The sequence below is a fragment of the Pteropus medius genome, unplaced genomic scaffold (genome assembly GCF_902729225.1).
Source record: "Pteropus medius unplaced genomic scaffold, Ma_sr-lr_union100, whole genome shotgun sequence".
NCBI classification, from domain to species: domain Eukaryota; kingdom Metazoa; phylum Chordata; class Mammalia; order Chiroptera; family Pteropodidae; genus Pteropus; species Pteropus medius.
In genome coordinates this window covers 8,357,296-8,378,847 of record NW_024347788.1, presented here as the reverse complement: position 1 = coordinate 8,378,847, position 21,552 = coordinate 8,357,296, and the positions used below count along the sequence as shown (strand labels likewise).

General features: G+C 48.3%; 1 protein-coding gene across 1 annotated transcript in view; it reads left to right on the top strand.

Annotated features, from left to right (window-relative positions):
- Positions 1 to 21,552, top strand: part of ENOX1 (ecto-NOX disulfide-thiol exchanger 1) — a 370,860-nt gene that overhangs the window by 228,212 nt on the left and 121,096 nt on the right. The window contains exons 6-8 of the mRNA XM_039877329.1: positions 9,211 to 9,384; positions 10,609 to 10,815; positions 14,304 to 14,881. Coding sequence (XP_039733263.1) covers positions 9,211 to 9,384; positions 10,609 to 10,815; positions 14,304 to 14,881 — 959 coding nt within the window. The remainder of the gene's footprint in view (positions 1 to 9,210; positions 9,385 to 10,608; positions 10,816 to 14,303; positions 14,882 to 21,552) is intronic.

Genomic DNA, 21,552 nt, shown 5'->3' with positions numbered 1-21,552 from the left:
TACGAGGTCAACATAAAGAACGCCAGGCCCCATTTGCCGCAGAACCTTAGAGGGATTTATGTGGCGACACTGTGGATTGAAAAAGCAGATAGGTCTTTGTCTCGTCCCTTTAGTGCAATCTCTTTAAATTCTGCGGATTTCGTCATTTCTTTCACGCATCTGACAAATATTTCTTGGAGGTGACTACGTGCCGAGGGCTGTGTTGGGCCCGCTTCAGCTGGCCGCTCGTCCTCGCCCACACGGCCCTGCAGAACAATCAAAGTAATCATTGTCTCTGACTTAAAAACAACACACAGTTCGAAGTTCCCTTCAGGAGTACTTGCGATGTGTTTATTTTTAAAACGGGCTCCAGCCTCCCTCCAAGTCCACAGCTATAAGCTGATCTTAAAGAGACCAATCCCGTGTTGCTTGGACGCCTTCAGACAGTAACTTTAAATTGAAACCCACATAAATTGTTTAAAATAATATGATGGGAATGTTTTCTCTGAAGCTAAATGTCGAATAAGCTTTCCTTTGTTCTCGTTCAAATTTATGAGATGTTACCCATCTCCCAGGTGCCTTTACAAACCAAAACCAAGGTTGATACATGGAATCAAAAGGTGATCCCTTGCCCGTTGCCCCGGAGAGGTACGGGTCTCAGAGGGGAGATCCCGATGAAGACGTGTCCATGCTGTGGAATGCCGCTTCTGCGGCCACCAGCTGCAGTGGCCTTGGCTTTATATCAACGCGACTCCAGGTTATTACTCCGACTGCAAAGAGAGGGTCGGTTTCGAAGAGCCAGTAGATATCGAATGGCAGAAAGAAACGTGTCGACGTAAATTATTTAGTCTTTCAACAGAGACCTGGAGTGTCCCCCACGCCTTAGAAAGACAGACGGATAAATGGATAAATAGAGCATTAGAATTATCAAATGAAAGACTGCTTCTTCTGCGCGTGGCTGACCGAATAGTCAAAACTATTTCTCGGAATTTAGTAGTGTTCCACCTCTGCCTTCTGCTCCTGTGCCATGAGCCTGCCAGAACAAAGCCGAGAGCGCCAGGAGCCTATTCAGTTCTTTTTTTTTTTTCTATCACAGTCTACCAGTCCTGCTGGACAAAGCCGCATACCATCATTCAGAGAGAAAATTAATCATCGGTTAAGGAGAGAAGGATGTGAAAAGAAGTCTGCAAAAAGTGATTTAGAGACCCCAATTAGGGCCCGTTCTTAGGGGTCTCTTGTGAGCATCACCTCCTGATCCCAGGTCCAGGGGTGGGAGAAGGCCTTAGATGAGCACTCGTGAGAACGTAAACAGCTATAGGGACAGAAAAGATGACGACATACGAAACCTTTCAACGGTCGGCCGCTCAAAAGGTCTTGGCACGTGAGGGGATGTGGTTACCGATAGTGGGGCAAGGGCAGTGCCATTAAAAGAACTAGATAACCCCCGAAGTTACTTAATCTACCCCAGAGTGCAGTAGGGCCGATGCCCTGGATGTCGTGCATTCAGACAAGGTTTGGGATCAAGGGAGAGGCGGCCAGCAGGCCGTGGAGCAGGGAAAGCGAGTTAGCACGAGCCTCCGATGCAAGGCGCTAAGGGTCGTCCCATGCAGCGAGACGTGGCCGCGGCCCTCAGAGCTGGAAGTCTGGAAGCAACAGACCAGAGGGGTCGGTGTTGCGGGAGGAGTCTGAGGGGTTTTGTCTGAGGGGGTCGTCTCTGCTTCCCCGGCCGAGAAACTTGCTGGTGACTTAGACGGGGCGGGAACGTCGCGAAAGCGTTGTCCTGCCATTCTGTAGAGACGGAGGGCCCGGGAGAGAAAGTTAAAGACAGGATGAGAACCTAAGCAGACAGGTTTGGGAAAAGTCGGTGGAAAATGCGAAGTCTCATCGCGTTTCACAAGCGCCCCGCAGAGACAGGACGTGTGCGGTCCAGGGGAATGAGGTCATTCGACGTGTGCCAGCTGTGACGGGCCTGCCAGAAAGGCTCCCATGATTAAATGACGTGAGGCGTCCACCACGGGCCAGGCACAAAGCCAGCGTTCAAATGCGACCGTTGTTTTGAAATCGTAATGTACCGAGTCAGTGAGAAATATGGAGTTTGAGTTCAGAAAGGTAGAGGTCACGGCTAATCGAATAGGCCAGCTCGCACCTGGGCTGTTTCTCGGGGTAGGTCACCTCAGATGCCGTCACGGGCGGGTTTTAGGGCACAGTCACCGTGTGGAGAGACTAGGAGGCAGGGTGTGAGGCTGCCTGAGGGAAGGCTCGCTGTCCTGTGATCTTTCTCCATGGGTTTGACCAGAAATGATAGGAGAGAGACTTGGACCAGTGAGAGCAGCCCAGGGGTGCCGAACCAGGACATGGACGAGGCCAGAGTTACTTAAATGTTTCCCAAGGGCACAGATTTCACGACAGAATATCAGGTCCTGAGCCGACATAGGAGGGATGCATCTGTCACTGTGAAACCGTTACGGAATGGAGCAGGCCATCGGGAGGCGATGAGTGTGCTGTCCCCAGACATGTCCTGAGGAGGACAGGATGGACAGACGCTGGGACCCCGAATGCACGGTGCCGAAGCAGCCCTCTGTCCTAACCCCAGCCCACTGAACGAGCCGTGTGACTCTGGGCAAGTCACCGGCCTCTCTGGGCTTCAGTGTTCTCCTCTCTAAACCAAGGGTGTAGGATTAGGAAACGCCCGAGTCTCTCTTAGCTTTGAAATGTCATGACCCTTGGTGACGCCCAGGGTCCTTTGCTTCCTTGTCTAAGTGAACTCCGCCTCGCCTGACCGCCATGGTTTTTACGCCTCAGCCGCGGGGCCTGTGGCGTCTGAAGCACGTGCTCTGCAGGGCCGGGACACAGAGCGGCTGACTTTGAGTGTGACAGCTCAGGCCTCTGCACGGAAGCTGCTCTGGCTTCAAATTCAAATAAATCGCCAGTGGCAGTGATTCTCACAGAACCTTTGATGGGCCTTCGCCTCCTGCTCACTCAAAACGTCTTTGGTTTTCTAGTGCATGCTTCGCGTGCAGGTCTCTGGAAAGATCTGACAGACATGCTCGAGCACTCGGCGCCTCTCAGCGCCAGCCTGGGTCAAAAGCTTTGAAATTCTCTTCACTTGGCATCATGTCACAGTTTCAGATACGGTCACGTGTCTCCTGGCTCCAGTCAGCAGCACATAAAACATCTGCCAGCGTCACGTTCCCAGGCCAGGAGAGGGAGGCGTGGACGACGGAACTGGACGAGGGCTTCGTTTCGAAGGCGGCGCGGCGGGGTTCTGGGCCCCCAAAGTTACTTAATACTCATCTGGGGCGCGCACTTGGGGTTTCACGGAAGACACGCCTCTGCCCCTCGACATCACTTCGGAGAGATCGCTGGAGCATCTTTGGTTTTACTTTCTTAAAGATTCTGCATGTCACTTGTCTCACACCCTGGCGCACTGTTACGTTAACTTACAGTCTGTGCGAGTGATTCGTTCTCAGTAAATATGTAGCAATCTTCAAGGGTTTATTTTTGGTTTGTTTTTTATTTTTTATTTTATTTATTTATTCCCCCCCACACACACACACACACAAATTCTGCCTCGAGGACGCTGGTTTCCAGCATTTCTTCAAAGAGAACCTTTAGAAAGATCTTTGCATTTACGATGCTCCTAATGGGTAGATCGTGGGCCTCTCTTCTTCACAGGCCCCTGGTCTATGCAGAAGTCCTCCCTTTAAGCCTCGGCTCAGCTGTCACCCCCTCCAGCGTTCCTTCCGTGACGCTGTCCTGCGCACGGCTTCCTAGGGCTGTCATAACACAGGCCCACACCTGGGATGGCTTAACACTTATGCTCTCACCGTTCAGAGGCTAAAAGTCCAAAATCAAGGTGTTGGCAGCGCCGTCCTCTCTCGGAAGGATCGCGGGAAAACCTGTTTTATGCCTTTTTCTGAGTTTCTGATTTTTGTTCGCTGTCCTTGGTGTTCCTTGGCTTGTAGCTTCATGTCTTCAATCACTGCCTCCGTCATCATGTAGGAGTCGCTCTATCTGTCTGTCTGTCTGTCTGTGTCTTCTCTCTTCTTTTTAGAAGGACACCAGTCATATAAATAGGGCTCACCCTATTTATATGTGTGACCTTATCTTGATTACATCTACTAAGACCGTATTTCCAAATAGTCACATCACAGGTATGAGGGGAGTTAGGACTTCAGTGTATCTTTTCGGTGGTACAAAATTCAACCCATAACACCTCGTGAGCCAGACTGCTTTTGATGCCCCTTCTCTTTGTTTCCGTGGGACCCCTTATATAAATGTCCATAACAGTTTTCATACTGTATTGTCATTGTCTGGTTAGTTGTTTCTGCCACGAGACTCTCGATTCCATTAAGGAAAGACTCATAATGTCTTTGCGGGCAAAGTATCAGCAAAACATCCAACACCTACCTAGTAGTCACTCAGACATTTGTCAAATGAAAAAAAAATGTTAATAACATTTGTATAAGGTTACAGAAATATTTATTTTACATTAAAATATATATTTATTAATGTTGCATGTAATTGCTGACATTTGAGTACTTACCACGTGCCGGACATTATATTAAATACTTTGGGTTTTATTTAATCCCATTTAATCCTCACAAGAATATTAAAAATTTAAATGTGATCATCCCCTTTTACAGATATTATAAATCAGGCTTGGAAAGATTAGCTACATCTCCCAAGGTCACAGAGCCAGTGCGTGGGCGACCCAGGACCCGGTCCTGGGTGTATTCGACTGCAGACTTGGGCGCTTAACACGGTGACACACAGCTTTTGCCCTGATGCTCCTGTTTTGTGGAGGTGGCTTGTCTGGCGTTCATGTTCGCTCCCACCCGATGTGGACACTGAAGCTCAGAGGGGCTCAGGAGCCAGCCAGCCTCGCGGTCACCCAGCCGTGACCAGAAACCTTCCCTTCAACATCACTTTTTAAAAACGACTGTTCTTTGTTGACCGTAAAATTAATTTTATGAGTTTTTGAGAAAAGGTGGACATGGAATGGGAAAAAAAAGCATGACTTGGATAGTTCATGACCTTACCTGACACAGAAGAGCAGGGCTTGCAAGCTGCAGTGGGGAGCTATTGTGAGAAACGGTCTCTCCATCCTCAAGTTCCGGTGAACAGTGTCCTCCCGTGCCACACGGTTTCTCTGTCAAGTGACGAGAGATCATATGTTGAGTGGGGAATTCTTCTGGAGTCAGGAGAGGCGCTGCTGCAGTGTGTCCTCGGCTCTCCGGCCCGGCTCTCTGCCCGGTACCAAGCCCAGCCCAGCCCCCACGTGCTCGGCATCTGCCTGGACTTGCAGTCTCGGCTGGGCCTCAGGGAGAGGAGGTTCTGGAGCCCTGCCTTCTGGGGCTCAGCATCCAGCTGGGCTTGACAGTGGTCAGGCTCTGCCCTGTGCCCCAGGACTTGATAACTGGGGTGTCTGTCTCTGTCCCCTCAGCCCCAGCCCAGCCCGGCATCCACACCTACACCTAACCGAGTTATGCTCAGCCCTGACTGGGGATAAGCCTTTACTCCTCCCTTTCAGGTAGGGTCCAGCTCGCACCTGAAATATGAGACTTGACTAAGGCATCGACTGGACAGGGCAGAAAAGGGACGAGCCACTGCGAGGGTCAGCTGGCAAGAAGGAGGAGAGACAGAGGCCAGCACAGCCGGCACGGGGCCTGGCGGGGGCCACGTCTGACCCTCAGCGGTGCCGTCCAGCGACCATGAGCCCGAAGTGTACGAGTTTGACCTGACTCCTGTGACCCCTCAGTCCACCGTGGCCGCAGGGCCGGGAACCCCCCAGGCCCGGCAGGTCTGTCCGGCAGGTCCCTCTCTGGACGGCTCTCTTAGTCCTTCGAGCCTCAGGTCACATTTCTCAACAGTTCTGCTGAGTTTGCTGCCCACCCCAACCCCTGCGATTTCCCACGGGGAACGTATTACAGTTGCCACTGTAACTCCAGATGCCGGCCACAGTACGTGCCCAGGAAATATTGAATGAATGAGTGAATGAATGAATGGGTAATGAATGGATAATGAAGAATGAATGAATGAATGAATGAATGAATGAAACCACCGTGCCTCTGAAGTCCTGAATACATAACCCCGACCCACCCAACTCTGAAAAATGCCCATCTAATTGATAAAACAGTGGACTGTGTACGAATCAGGTATTCGTTTCTGTTTTGACTTGTCCACTTGAGACAAGACAACAACAAAGAAACATTGGCCACCTCTGTGCCGGCTGGCAGTCAGCAACACAGAGGGGAGCTGGCCGGGCTGCGGGCGTTGAAATAAATAACCCTTCCTCTGTGTGAGTACAGTTTCTCAAAGAAAGTTCTCCTCTGTACTTAATTGGATTCTTTCTGGCTGCAGTTTAAGGCTTCTTCCTCTCTTCCCTGAGTGGAATTATAACTCATTATCTGTGAAGTTCACAGGGGCACTTTTTCTAAGCAAGATGCGGGACCGGCTCCGAGAGCACACTTTCTCTCTGCGCCTTCGTCTCCCTGTGCATGTGACTTCCTCAGACTTGCAAAAATTGTGCATTGGCTTTAATGAGTCACTACATAATGGGTTCCTATGCTGTTTGAGAAAACAATCTCCATCTGTTCATATATTGTTAAAAATTAATGGGTTCTTTAAAAAGAAAAAAAAAAAAGTTTAATCCTTCCCTACTTCCTTCCTCAAATACTGAATTTCAGACCCTTCGAGGGCCAACATAATTTAAGTGTTAATTCCTTCCTAAGCTGTTTTCAAGCTACTGCACTCGCCATGCAGATTTCATTAAACCTCAGAGTCTCTTCCTATGGATCTCTCAGAGGAAAGCAAAGTAACTCTTGCTGTATAGGAAAGTATTTTCTCGAGAGTAGTACCCTTCGTTCCCCTATCCGAAGACGTATGTATTTATTTGGCCTTCAAAAAAGAAAACAGCAGTCCCTCACAACCGGAAAGGAGTGTGAGCCCTGGGCTCCTCGTCTCATGTGTAGGAAACATCTGGTTTTTGTTAATTCACAGGGCTCTCGTTTCTGGGTTTGCAGCCCTGAGTGATTCCAGCCTTAAATCACCTTTCGTTGGCAAACAATAGTGAGGGCCAGGCCAAGAAAGATGCGGGCGGAGCTTCTGTATGCAGAGATTAAGTAAAGGCGATCGTATGCCAATCCTCCCATTTCTGTTCTGATATATTCACCTTGGAAGCCGGTCTGTTATTTCAGTGATGAAGTCATTGAAAACCATCGAATTCTGACTTTTCCTTTAGAACTGGCATCCGGTTTAGGAGGATCCATCTTGATTTTGTTTACGAGTGGAGTACATCTGTAGGAGCGGCGTGTGTTAGGTGGATGATCAAATCGGTCATTCTCAGTGTGAACTCTGAAGTATTTCAGAGGCGAGTTTAAATATGGAGCAGAGACCTGAGCTCTAGTTCTGGCTTTGCTATTTTGTGATGCCGGAAAGGTCACTTAACTGCTTTAAGCTTCAATTTCTCTACCTGTGAAGCGGGAATAAGACGTGTGAAACTTTATGAAGATTTCAAGTGAATAACCCAAGTTCGAGTCTTGTCTCTGTCACTTCCGAACGTTTATGTCTTTTGTATATCCCTTGGCTTCGAGCAATATCAGCACAGAGTCCCGGGGTCCTGGAATGCTGGCGCTCCAAGAGATTATCCAGTCAACAATCCCACAGTCCAGATGACAAAACCGAGGAGCGTAACTAGAGAGGAATGTCAGGGTGGCTTCTTTCAAAAAGAACGATCATTTAGCATATATATTTAGAGTTATAGAAACACCAAAAAAAAAAAAACCCCAAATCTCATTTTACCGAAGCCCCCTGCTATGCTATCGAATTGAATGGGTTTCTTGATAAATGGGACGGCAGGCCTGCCGGGGTTCTAGATCAGGATCATTCCGCTGACTCTGCTCAACCCAGGGGAGGAGTGGAATTACCCAGGGGGCTGGCAGAAAGCTCCGCTAAAGCTTCCCCCAGAAAGGGCACGTGCGCCGGTCCCTCTGCTGCTCTGGCATGGCTTAGCCAACTCTGCAGGTGCCATTTCATCAGCCTCCGGGCTTATGTGACAGTTCAGCACAGGCCTGCGGGGGCTGAGGCGCCGGCTGCATGTGAAGACCACAGAGGAGGGTGCCAGGAAGGAAGAACAGGAGCCGCCCAGGAGAAGAGGGAGAAAAAGGCAGGAAAGTAAGAGAAGGGGATTTCATTCGTGAGGATGGCGGGGCAGGGTTGCCGTGGCTATGCCTGGTGGCACCTGTGGCTGCTGTCTGTCCACCTGGGAACATGATCAGGCCGCCAGTGAGAGTATCTGCTTCCTGCAGTCAGAAAAACTCTCAGGAGAGGATTCCCCTTGCAGCTACTCCAGAAGCTCAGTACATCGTAACAGTCCCTGCTCTCAGAAAAGTCTTACTCGTTTAAAAAAAAAAAAAATTACTCTGCTTTAAAAAAAAAGTTCCAGTATTGAAAATTACTTGCTTCATTAGCACACTAAAAATAAATTGTGTTTTCATTGAAAACGATCTTTTGCTCTCCTTCCCCCATTTCTGTAAAGGTCTTTTTTATACAGGGAATAAAGATTTTAGAAGTGTGGTCAATTATTTGTCAATGAAATTATAGAAAGAAAGTGTAATTATCCTACAGAACTTAGAAATATATATAGCTAATTTTAATGCCCGCCTGTATCTAACCCGGCCATATTAATTATAGTCACTCTTTTTTTTTTTTTTTAATTCTCCTGGGGAAATAGTTTATTCTGGACCCGACGCATCATTCTACAGTGTGCGCATATACATTGACCTTTCCTAAATCTGGGTCATTTGGGGCAGAAGGCTCTTTTGATAAAAGCAGTTGACAGTTAGATTCACAGGGCACTTCAGAGGTAAATGATGTTTCTTCCCACGTCCTGGTCATAAACCCGTGCGAATAACGCACGAGGTTAAGAAACGGAAAATCGCGTTCGCAATCGTATCGAAGCTTCGTGGCACTTTAAGGCATTGCATTCCGTTCTGCCACGTTCACGTTTTAAATAATATAATTTTCTTTTCCTGTAGATTTTTAAAAGTTCATCTATTCTTTTCTCTTTACCTTTCTGGAATAGCTTTCTATAATGCTACACCCGTGCCCGGAGAAATTCCTAAAAAACTGTAAAAAAAAAAAAAGTGTAAAGTCAAATAATCTTTTCAGGAAAATACAAAAATTCATTTACAATCCTCCAGCCAAAATGTTATTTTGTGTACCTTCCAGACTCAATCTGTGTACCAGGATTTGATCCAGGCCTCAACATGGTGACTGGGATCACCCCCATTAACCCGATGATACCAGGCCTGGGACTGGTACCACCCCCACCGCCAACTGAAGTGGCCGTCGTCAAAGAAATAATTCACTGCAAAAGTTGTACTCTTTTCCCTCAAAATCCAAGTAAGTGATACCTGTGAGAAACGTTTGCTTATTAATTTAAATTTCTTTCTTTTCTTTTATTTTTTTATGTAGTCTTGCATTCATTGCCAGTTGTGACTCAGAATTCTTCCATGTAGATACACAGAGGGGGGATCCACTCTACAGAAGTCCTTTGTCTCTAGATTAGGACAAGTATGTGCAGAAGTGACCGTGTGTCTGTCCAGGAGCTGAATCAACACCGCGAAGGCAGTATGTGTGATTTGGGGATATATATCCAGCATTGAGAATCTTGTTGCGTTTGATGAAGTCTAGCTTTTACTATATAACGTAGTGTGAAACACGTGACCACTGCCATCTATCTTCACAAACGTGGGAGACAAACTCGGAAATGTTTTTTGCTAGATGGAAAATTGAATTAATTTGGCAGTTAGCAATTTGGGAGGAGCCTGCATCTCAGAGTGTCTGGGACAAATAGCATTTGCTTGAACGAAACATACATTTGATGAAATGGGCCAGAATTTTTTTTTTTTTTCCAATTTAGCTCCTCAGGATACTAAGTTTATGGGCTTAACAGTTGTGGATTTTTTTTTTTTTTTAATTCATATTAATCAGTGTTGCCTTTTTTAAGTGGACTTTTCAGGAGATTGCTTAAGCAATCTACATATAAACTAGGTAAAATGTCGTGACTGTGTACATTTTATCTTTTTATAAAGCCTTTCTCAAACTTAATAGTTCGCTCATTTCAATGTGAATAATAAGAAAAAAAACTCAACTGTTTTTTTCAGGCCCGGAGTCTCCCAGCCCAGTAAGTACTGTGCACGCTTTCGGGTTCGCCCCCCCCACTTTCTGCCTTGCTACTCTGTTTTCCCGCAACAAGACAAAGCAGATGACGACCCGAGGGGTTTTTCATCCTCTTATTTCATCACGCTTTGTACTTTGTGAAGTTTTTCTTGCCCGTGTTCCGGGCTTCCATATTATGAGGGAGAAATGAAATTATTCGTCCACGGACCGGCACAGCCACTCCGCGTAGAAATGATCACACGAAGGAAAGAAAGGTCGGGAGGAGGAGGGGAGAGGAGCTAAAAAAAATGAGACAGCCGCCATCACTGTAAGTCGGTGTGGAAACCTGTGGGCACTCAGAGTGGAGACAGTCACTCTGCGAGGTGACCCAGGGAAAAAAAAAAAAAAAAAGCGCGCAAAGAAATCAAAGGCAAAACCCTCTGTTTTCTTGTGCTTAATTATTAGATCTTCCACCCCCTTCCACGAGAGAACGACCTCCTGGGTGTAAGACTGTGTTTGTCGGAGGATTACCGGAAAATGCGACCGAGGAGATTATTCAAGAAGTCTTTGAGCAGTGCGGCGACATCACGGCCATCCGGAAGAGCAAGAAGAATTTTTGTCACATTCGCTTTGCGGAGGAATTCATGGTCGATAAAGCCATTTACCTTTCCGGTACTTTGCGTTACATAAGGGGTTTTCTAGGCGTTTCGTTATGTTTTATGATGTTACTGTGAGTTTGTTCCCTTTTGCCTTCATGCACAAAGTCCTCAGAGTTTGGGGCTGGAAAAGGAGGAATTCTGCCTTTTCCCGCTGCCAGACGCTCCATTGTAAGTCTGCGAATGTACCTTGTTGTAGGGATGGTTTGCCACATCCAGGGTCTCCAGGGACTCCATCCAGTTTCTAATTAATGATCTCGAGTGCTTATTAGATGAAAAGCAATATTATGAATACTGAGGACCATTATTATTATTGAACCTAATTCTCTGGGAGAATAAAATACTCTCTCAGTGAAATGTCTGTGTCTCAGAAGTGGTTCACTTTCTAGACAGCGGGAAACCCAGTCAAGACCAGTTCTTTGCAGAAAAGTAGTCCGTGGGGGTTGGGAGAAGGCCCGATGGCATCGCTCAACTTCTAGTCCATTTAGCTTGGTTAAGCCCATCCCATGATCCCTTTCTTCCTCGAAGATGCCAATTTATATCGGAGATTTTTACAGATGTGGAAATTAGGACCGATGCTGCCTTCCACTCTCTGTGGGTGTCGGAGCAGGTGTATCGAGTCTGTCAACAAGGCCTTTGCCAAATCTAAGAATCATGAGGCCGATATTGACATGTGGCTTTCGAAGGACGCATTTTTAGATTCAGCTCATCACCACTTCCTCACACGCTCCATCCGCATATTTCAGCCTGTCACTCTGCACGCCACCTCCTTATTCACCAGCTCCCCATTCCCGAGGCGAAGCAGATGGGGGAAGGTGAAGGAAAAATAGGAAAGAAACAAAAGCACATCGGAACATTACTGCTAGGTTGACTTGATCTCTGCAGTCGGCCCCTACTGCCATGGATTTCTCTTGCAAACCCCAGAAGCCTTGGGTTATTTCAACAGCACAGAAAGTTCCCTCAGCTAGATAACAATGAAACCCTCATCCGATCAAACCTTACAAAGCCGGGGTGTGTGTGGCGGGTGGCTCACAGCATTCTAAAACAGAGCCGGAAGACAACACGTAGAATAAAAGTATTTTACAACACACCAACAGCCATGTTTTACTTACACCGAGATAGTAACAGTACTACCTCTTCGGATTGTTATACGGATGAATCAATATAACCGATGTTAAGTGCTTAGCAGGACACCTACAACACGGGACCGTTGGGTTCAGCTCGTAAATGGTTGTTTTTCACACAGATAACACCGATGATGATAAAGAAGAGCTGAGTGTTGTTTCCCAGGAACCCTGCCCTGGGAACATGGTTGTCATCACAGCTCCACCAAAAAAAAAACAAAAAAAAAAAAACGACTGCTTTACCCAACTGGATTAAATGAGAGGGTCGGAGCAGATCAGAGGTGCTTTTCAGCACCCACACAGCACCATGTTTAGGCCGATCGGGAACCCCATCAGACGTGCCAAAGATGAGCAGGCCGGACGGAGCGCAGGCCCCTGGAGGGCGCCCTGTCATTTACACTTCGGTGCTGTGTCGTGCTTCCCAGCTCGGCCCTTCACTGCGCCTCGCTCCGCCCCTTTGTGACAGGAGGAGCCTAAGCTCTGGCCTCAGCCCTGGCCTCGACTCTGGCTCAGCTCTGGCCTCCCTGCCCTTGTGCATGGGCTGCTCCCCGCTCTGACCCAGCCGCCCCGCAGAGGCTGCAGCATCCATCCCAGGAAGATCAGAAAGGCTGATCATAGCAAGGGCAGGGAGGAGGGAAGGCAGCCCCTCCTCCCTGTGAGCCGAGCCCAGCTGGAAGGCCCGTCTAATTTTAAAACACGTCCACATCTGAAGGCCAAGCTAATTTTAGAGTCAGCCTCATCAGGGTCTCTTTCAAGGCCTTAATGATGATGCTTTGGTGGGGGGAGAAGGTGCTTTTTGGAACCAGAAATGTCTGAAAAGCAAAGCTCTGGACATGAGCAGGGAAAAGTTGCTTGGCCAGTTGGGAAGCCGGCCAGCCCGGGGCCGCCCTGCCTGCCCTGCTGTTCTGTGTAGATCACTATAGCCTGTGGCCTTACTAAATTTCCATGGCTCACGACCAAGATCCACTCAGCGTTAGCGTTAATTCTGTTCGTCCATGATCAGATATTTGAGTTTTTGATGGGCATTGTCACGTCATCCCATTTTTAAATTAACGCCCTTGAAACCCAGGAGTAAGAAAGGCATAATGGGAATCGGACGTGAGGTCTGTTTCATATTTGTAATTTTTCAAAGGTGTGAAGTGCCCCACTGGGGAGACGCCAGCCCCTACAGGGATTCTCAGCTCAGTTTCAACCCAAAATGCTGTGATAACCCACCGGAATATGCCGCGGTATCATGACCATGAGCGTGGTGCAGTCTCGCATTTCACGGTGGTCTCTTACCGGGAAAGCCCCTCCCCAGCAAAAACGCCTATTTCGCTCCCTTCTCTGGCAGCCCCTGATCCTGCTGGGACCTGAATTTCTGAATTTATGTGTGTGTGTGTGCGTGTGTGTGTGTTTTAATCTGAGTACCCCAAACTGAAGAGCAAGCTCAAAGCCAAGTCTTCATCTGAAGTTAGGCTGGCGGTCTGGTTTGGGTTCTGTTTCTGTTGGTTTCTGAGATGAAGCTTCTGCTCTCAGCCCTTATGAGTTGGGTAGCCCACAGCAAGTCCCCCGGAGACTGCAGGCCCGTTTTCTGGTCCAGCTCTGGGCGCTCGTACAGGCTCCTGGGGCCCGCAAACATTGCATGGACGATTTGTGCGGTGCTGCGTGCCAGGTGGAGTGCTGCCTGGTCTTAGGGAGGGCAGCGGTGAGGCCTCTTGATTGAAGGTAAAATATTCTCCTGCATGCCCCAGAGAACAAGTGGGAATGAAACAGCATTGCAGAATCGCCTTGGTAATTGTGGCTTCTGCAGCTGCAGAGAGAAAATTGAGCAGCATTATTTTCTTGGAGAATACAAGGACGGCCCGGGAGTGAGGTGCTATGGAATTTACTTTGTAGGGCTCTTTAAACATCACAGATACTCTTTACAAACTCCTACTCCACCTCTTTCTAAAAAGAATTGACGAGGGCTTATCCAATAGAGTTACAGTAAAGTGAAAATGTGAAATCAGGGCCTTAAAAAAAGGTAAGGGGCGGGGGAAGCTATGTGCCAAATTTGTTTTGGAGCTTCCCGGAAGCCAGGGAGAAGAAGGAGTTAGGAGGATGGTAAGTGCTCTGCTTCCTGAATCACCCTCTTGGGGACATTGGCTTGAAACTGGGTAGGTGACCCTGTGAGAGGCCTGCCGGCAGTGTGTTTACCCCCAGATTTGCAACGGGCTTGACTTGGCAATGCTTCAGGGTTACAGGGAGAAGGACCGCTGCTCCCCACCTCCGAGGGGAGGGCGTCCTTCGTTCGTACGGGAGGGAAATGAGAGGGAGCCCCCCTCCGGCACCTCCAAGGCCTGGGCCAAGCCGGCCGCGAGGTGCGTGGCCGTGTGACCACACTCCCCATCGGTTTCAGGCTACCGGATGCGACTGGGGTCCAGCACGGACAAAAAGGACTCGGGCCGCCTGCACGTGGACTTCGCCCAGGCCAGGGACGACTTCTACGAGTGGGAGTGCAGGCAGAGGATGCGCGCGCGCGAGGAGCGGCACCGGCGCAAGCTGGAGGAGGACCGGCTGCGGCCGCCCTCGCCGCCGGCCATCATGCACTACTCGGAGCACGAGGCCGCCCTGCTGGCCGAGAAGCTGAAAGGTAGGAGGCCGGCTCGGGGACCTTTCCTCCTGCGCCGGTGCCCGCCCAAGGGGAGCGGCCGCCGGCCCCAGGCGCGCGCGCCCCGCGCGTTTCTCTCTTGCGCCTTCTTCGCGTGCCGGCCCCCGGGGGAGCAGGTGGCCTGGAGGCGGGACACCCCTGGCTTCTTCGTACGGCGGCTTGGCTTGGGACAGAGCCCCGGCCTTTCCCTGCGCCCTCGCCACCGCTCTCTGGGCATGGGCGCGTACTGGGAGGGCCACCCGCAGCGGCCTCCAAGCCGGCGGCTGCTGTCTGTGACGCGGCTGCCGTCTGTGACGCGCGCGCCCCGAAGGCCACACCTAGGCCAGGTGCTTACGCGCCGGGAGGCTTTGGGGGGACAGAAGAAACGTGTGGAAGAGGGTCCCTGTCTTCGGAGATGGAGTTGAAGGGTCGCTCCTAACACTTAGCTGAAAATTAGGGCTAGACGTGGGTCTGTTTCATTCCTGCGACAGTTGGCGGCGCTCTTCTCCAGCGTGTGAAGACAACGAGGAGGCTTTAGTACCTGACCAGGTGAAGGGCAGGTGATTGGGCGGGGCCAGATCTTGAAAGTAGAATGATGTGCGTGTGTGTGTGTGTGTGTGTGAATTTTTTTTGCCATTACTAACCAAAGTTGTGTGACCTGAGCGACACGTGAGCATTTAATAGGCAAATGGTGGTCAGACCCTCCTCGGGTGGCTGGGCGGACCAGGTTTTAATGACAGCGCCTGCGTCCCAGTCACCTGCCACTCCGAGGTGTCTCCACATAAACCATAAACGGCGGGACAAAGCCCATGAGGTGACTGTCAACAGAGTAGGAGCGGCAAGCTTCGAGAACTCAGGGACAGTGACGACCTGCTGATGGAGGTGGCAGGAAGTCTTTGCAGAGGAGGCAGGATCTGAACTTTGCAGGATAGACAATAATTTTTTCCCCAGGAAAAAAAAGAGCATAAAGACGTTCTCATCAGCGGCTAGAACTCTGAGAATAAGGCAGAGAGGAACAGGAGGAACAAGGCACACATTCTGTGTTTTAAAAAATTGTTTTAAACCAAAAGACTTCTGCTTTGAGCCCTCATCCCCTGTTCAGGGCCTGGGAACCCCTAATAAACTATAATAACCACTGAAATGTCCCTATTTTAATACAGAGGCCATGGCTGTCCCTCTAATAAGAAGCCTATAAGATGGAAATACAGACATTGTCTCACTTTTCCAGTCAGACACAAAACCATGAGAAGTGGCCCCAAAGAAACAGCAACATTCTCAAAAAGCAATGTCGATTTGGGGACAAATAATTTTTTTCTTTAATATCCAGTTCACATTGTTTAGTACTCCTTGCGAACAACTTAGCCTCGTCCACTGCTAGAAGTGACACAAACCAGCATCTTGCTTCAGCGGCCTCAGGGAGGAATCTCACGAAAGTTTGACGTCTACGTCGTGCCATTTTGAAGGAACCAATACAGAAGCGTCTATGCACGCAGAAGGAACACAGCACAGCCTCTCCAGTTAAGGGAGAGCAGATTGGGGTGTCAGTTTGGTACAGTAATTTGCAAGCCTTGCCATTTCAAAAATACATATATATATATATATACACACATATATACATGTGTGTGTGTATATATATATATATATATATATATATGAGTATAATTTGCAGAATTTAGAAGCTGCACCTTTGCCAAGTACTGTGTGATCCCTCGAGGAGAGAACAGATTGGAAATTTTAATAGATGGCAGTTACAGTAGAGTGAACTAGCTGGGGATACATCCTAAGCAACACTCAGGTAATACCAAGCTTGACAATTTCAGCCCAAGTACGGAGTTTGGAATATAAACAGCATTTAATTGCCTAGGAAACTGGTTGCCTCAGAGAAGGAATCCACTCCATGCTCCTTATAATGCTGCAAAACCAGACGGGAGGAGCCGTGGAAACTGTTTTTCTGAAGATGATTGCATTGCCGTGGGCATATAAAATGCAGTCAAGACCCGAGGTGAAGCAGCCTGGGTCAGAAAGGACATGGAAAGGCAATCGGAAAATACCTAATTGGATTTGATTTTTTTTTTCCTCCCCTGAGGAATCTTGCGTCTTATGTTTATGACAGACATTTCCCCCATTTTACATCATACTTGTTTATTCTTGCAATTTTTTTTTAAAAATCAGCTTTCTCCAGCAAAATCTGTACAAGCCGCGTCTTGATTGTAACCCCCAAGTCCCTTTATTTCCTGCCGAGTGCCAAAACCACGCACATAGTAGATGCTCAGTAAATTCATGCCTGCCTCTGCTCCTTAGCTGTTTGGATCCATGAGCATGTCTTGTTTCTGGCGGGTCTTGCTGCCCGGCGTGACCGGTAGTGTGAGGATGTGACGTGCTCCCAGCTGTCATTCCAGGCACTCCACAAGTGTTTGCTGAGCCCTGTACCACGTGCCTGGCACCATGCTGAATATGGGGGTGGGGGAAGTAGGGGATTCTAGGGGGACACGGAACACAAACCCCTGCCACACGCAGTGAGCGTTTCTTGGGTGATGGCAGTGATTACAGAGCACCCCGTACCGCGGCTGGAAGTTCAAGAGGCCGTCTCAGGAGAGACAGACACCCCCGGCCATGCAGAAGGGTGAAAGGCGGGGAGACCTTCTGCATTCTGGTCACCCCGCATTCGGTGGCCACCGGGCCTTCTGAAGTCAGAAGGATCGTGGTGTTGTAAATGCGTGGTGTCTAAGACCCAGAGCACCCAGATCTATTAACGTTAATATAAATCTGGAAAAGAAAAGAAAATTAGCGGGCGCCCTGCTGGTTAAATAGACATTATTCTGAGACAATTTACCTTAATGAGGACTGACTGGGAAGTAACAGGTCACAGCCCCATCGGTGACCACGTGGCTTTGAGAGAGTGCGGAGGAGCTCGATGGCAGCATAATTGCGCTTCATCAGACACTGTGGCACCAGGCAGATGAGGTCATGGACGTCGGCGTGTCCGACACAGACTGACCGCCCCCGGAGGAGCCCTGTGTTGGGATGGCAGAAGGAACACATTGATCAGACACCAAGGAGAGATGATATTCTGATTCCCGGGGGTCTCCTGGCAAGAACACCTAAAAGGTTTCGTGTACTTTTAACCCCCTTCAGAAAGCTTCACGCAATCCTTCATCATGTGATGACGTAAAGAGTTTTTCTCTGCACCCAGTGAAGTTTTGACCGAGCTTTGCAAGCAGTAGGACCCTTGGGGTTTCCTGATGTCCCGGCCAGCCCCCTGGGATGAACACTGACACTTTTCAGAGCACGGGATTCGGGTTTGCGTGGGGAGCGGCCCGGGGTCAGCCTGCAGGAAGGGGAAGAGGTGGAGACGGTGTCCATATTCATGGTGCTAAGAATGTAAAACTCGATAATGCTGTGAGCTAGGTGGCAGTCCCATCAGCTAAAAGCCAGGCTCCCTTCTTAGGGCCCGGGGACACTGTAAGCGAATCACATCCATGGGCATTTTTAACCGTCATGGAGGGAAGGCCGGCCGCTTCACCAGGAAGCATTTCGCTTGACCCCAAAGCAGGAATAATCAGTGCATTTTCCTATTGCCCCCCGCCTTTAGTTTTGATATTTTTACAGGTACTAAGTAGGTAAGGTGTGTGTGTGACGTGTGTGTGTGTGTGTGTGTGTGTGTGTGTGGTGGTGGGGAGGTTAACCCACGTATATAGCCTTTTACACTATCCAGGATTCAGAGGACAGGTAAGAGAGGACAGCCACTCCTTTTTGACAGTCAATCGAGCACCCAGAAAATGGAGACCTGTTTCGGGATGTCCATGGTGTGGGGACACTGAGGTTTTAGGAACGTGGTGGTCACAACGCTTTGGCCATCCTGGGACTCCCACTCTGCTGGCATCAGTGTGTGTCTGTGCGCCGTGAGCTATTTCTGGCTGTCATAGAAGCCAGAAAGCGGTGACAATATAAACACATCCTCTGTGTTATTGACGATGATGATGATGACTGTGTGTGTGATATTGTTATTGTGTGTACGCATTATGTGTGTCCCCATTTCTTTGGAAAGAAAAGCGTTGTAGAATGTGTTCTTTTTCCTCTCGTTCTCGATACGTTTTCTTCAACCACGGAACTACCCGCCTTGTCATTTCTTTAATGACCTGCCCCAGATCCGGGTGCTGGAGCCCACCTAGGTTTTCCTATTCATCGTTCACGGCCTGTTATCCCATCTGCTGTTCTGAAATTCAGGGCCAGAGCTCCCTCTGCACACACAGGAGGAGAAAAAACTGCTTACCAATTGGATTCCTTTTCCCCTTTATCACCTGGATGTCGATTTGATTAAAGTTCACCAAGTGCCCCCCTGCTGAGACCGGGGCCCTGCTTTGCGGAGCTGGCAGTTCAGTGGGTGCCAACATCCGCCGTGGCAGCGAAGTCACGGCTGCCTTGCAAATATCAAGAGAACACGTCTCAGTGATTCCTTTTTAACTCTTTCATTAATGAGGGAATCACTAAGAAATTAAACCTGGTTCAAAAGAGAGTTTGCTTTATAAATATTTCTCTTTTCTCCTGGACAAAAATTGATTTGCATTGTTATAGAGAAGAATGACTTGTGTTGTTATCAGTTTTCCCCAATTAATGTTCTGTCTCTACAACGCCGTAAAACAGCCTAGTCAAAGACAGTTGGAAGTTCACGCCCCCGTGGAGTCAGGTGACCAAGGGCACTGGACAGCATTCAACAGAATGCCTGGCATTCCGGTGACCTCTGCGCCCAGTCTCAAGTCTTTCTTTCTTTTTTTTCCCCATCGTTTTCCGGATGGGGGTGACAGATGTTCAGCAGCTATTCTTGAAATGGGGTGTGGGGTTTGGGGACAGGGATTCCCAAAGCTCCTACAAATCACATCAGATCCTTTCACTATTTTCCACTGTCTCAGCTGCAAATTTCCATTTCAGGTTTTCATGATCTCTTCACTTAGACGGGCTCCTAACCAGTTTCCCTGGCTTTCTTTCATTGAGGATTTCCCCCAGTGCTTCTCAAATTTTAATGTGCATATGAATCACTTGGAGTAGAATGCAGATTCTGAGTCAGAAGCCCTGAGTAAGAGTGAGTCTGCATTTTCAACAAGCTCCCAATGGAGGCTCATGCTTGTGGTCTTTGAATAGCAAAGACTTATCCAGATTCAATTTTTTCTAATGCCTACTAGGGGCCAGGTGCCCAATAAACATGGAAGAGAGGGAAAGGGAGGAGGCTCACAGAGTCCAAAGGAACCAGAAATGCATGGAGATGGGTATGGATTTAGGTAGTGACACTGACGTGTGATAGATAATCATTATATTACTTACTCCTCACGAAGCCAAAAGATGGTTATTGCCTTCTCAGAATTAAAAATGCTTTCAAGAAGATGTGCAGGTCGTTCGATAAGCAGATCAGCACCTTTACTATAGAAGCAGAGCCATGGCAATGACCTCAGAGGCCCGAAGGAGGAAAGGACCCACCGGCTTATGTGCCATGAGAACATGCATCTCTGGCAGACAATGTGAAAATACTCTTGAAATCAAAATGTTTATTATGAACCGATGTTTCCCAACCTAAGGCCATTGAATTTGGAGCTTTCGAGTGTTAAATCTCTGTAAATCTATTAGAAGTAGAGTGCAACGAGCTATAGACAGACTGCAAAGGGAAACACTCAGAGTGACCCGAGATCGAAATGTGTTTTGGAAGTTTTGTTCTCATGTTAGCCTCTCAAAACTGGAGACAGATCCATAAACCAGCAATGAATGGTACAGAGTGGCTAGTGCTTTAAGAGCAGGATACGTAGGGAATTGTGGAAACATAGCAAAGGGACACCAAATTTTTCTTAGGGTGACAAAGAAGCGTCTTTGATGAAAGGCGCTTTGGCTGAATCTAAAGCAAAGAATTACAGCCCCCTCCCCCCCGCCCGCCTCCATGGGCCAGGAGTGCGAGGGCCCCCAGCATGTGTGCATAGCTCGTGCAAAAGCAGGGACCGGCCTTGGGTTTGGCCAAGATGAGAATGATAAAGGGAAGGGAGATGGATGTAGGGGGAAAAGGCAGAGGAGAAAGCGTCTGAGGTAAGCCCAGGGGTGACCGTTGCAAAGGAGCCTGATTAGAAAACTCTGGGCAATTCCTAATGAGAAAATGCTCCGTATTCGCTTGATCACCCTCTGCCGGCTCTCCCAGTCCACACTGTGGGAGAGGGACGTCTGCACATTGAGTTTCAGACCGCACCCGTGTTCAGAGCTACGCCCCAGCTTGTTCGCAGGAAGCGTTTGGATTTCTCCCAAGTGCGTCGGAAGTGATTTTTGCAAGCAGTGTTCATTTCTTTACACACGAATCGCTTTAGGAACGCTGCAGTCTAAATCCTGTTTCAATGAGTATGTATTATTTTCTGTTCTTCAGTGATCTTTTCACTGAATACTAAATTGACTTTACAGGTAGATATTGACAATGACCACTGCCAATCAGTATACCTCCACGGCCATGTGGGGAGAGACACTGGCTGAGTCTTAATGTAAAGGCACTTCCTACCAGGCAACGGATATTGATGAGGCTTAGCGATCATGCTTTAACACATTTTTTTTTTTATGTTTAATTTGAAATTCAGTATTTCAGTCATTCATCGACCTGCCAGTTTCAGAAAGTTCAGGAAGGAGGATGAAATTGGGAGTTTTCAAAACTATGTACTTTTCTTTTTAAGCTGCTGGAATTCTGTCCATTACTTGTTAAAATGATAGAAAGTCTCTTGCCGACTTAGTTTTTAAATTGTACATTTTCACTTTTTAATTCTAAGAATGCCATTTCTTGCTCTGAAAGCCTTTGGCTAACTATAATCTGCTCGTGATCTTATGCTCCGGGTCTAGGAATGAAGAACAATAAAATTTGCTTTTTAGATCATTCGAGCAAACATACATTTTATTCCTGACAGTAAATTAGGATATTTATGAACTGAGTGACCACAAGCAAGGTCAGAAAAACTTCCAGCTTGCCAGGGAAAGAAAGATGAAATAATCTGTCTGTCTGTCT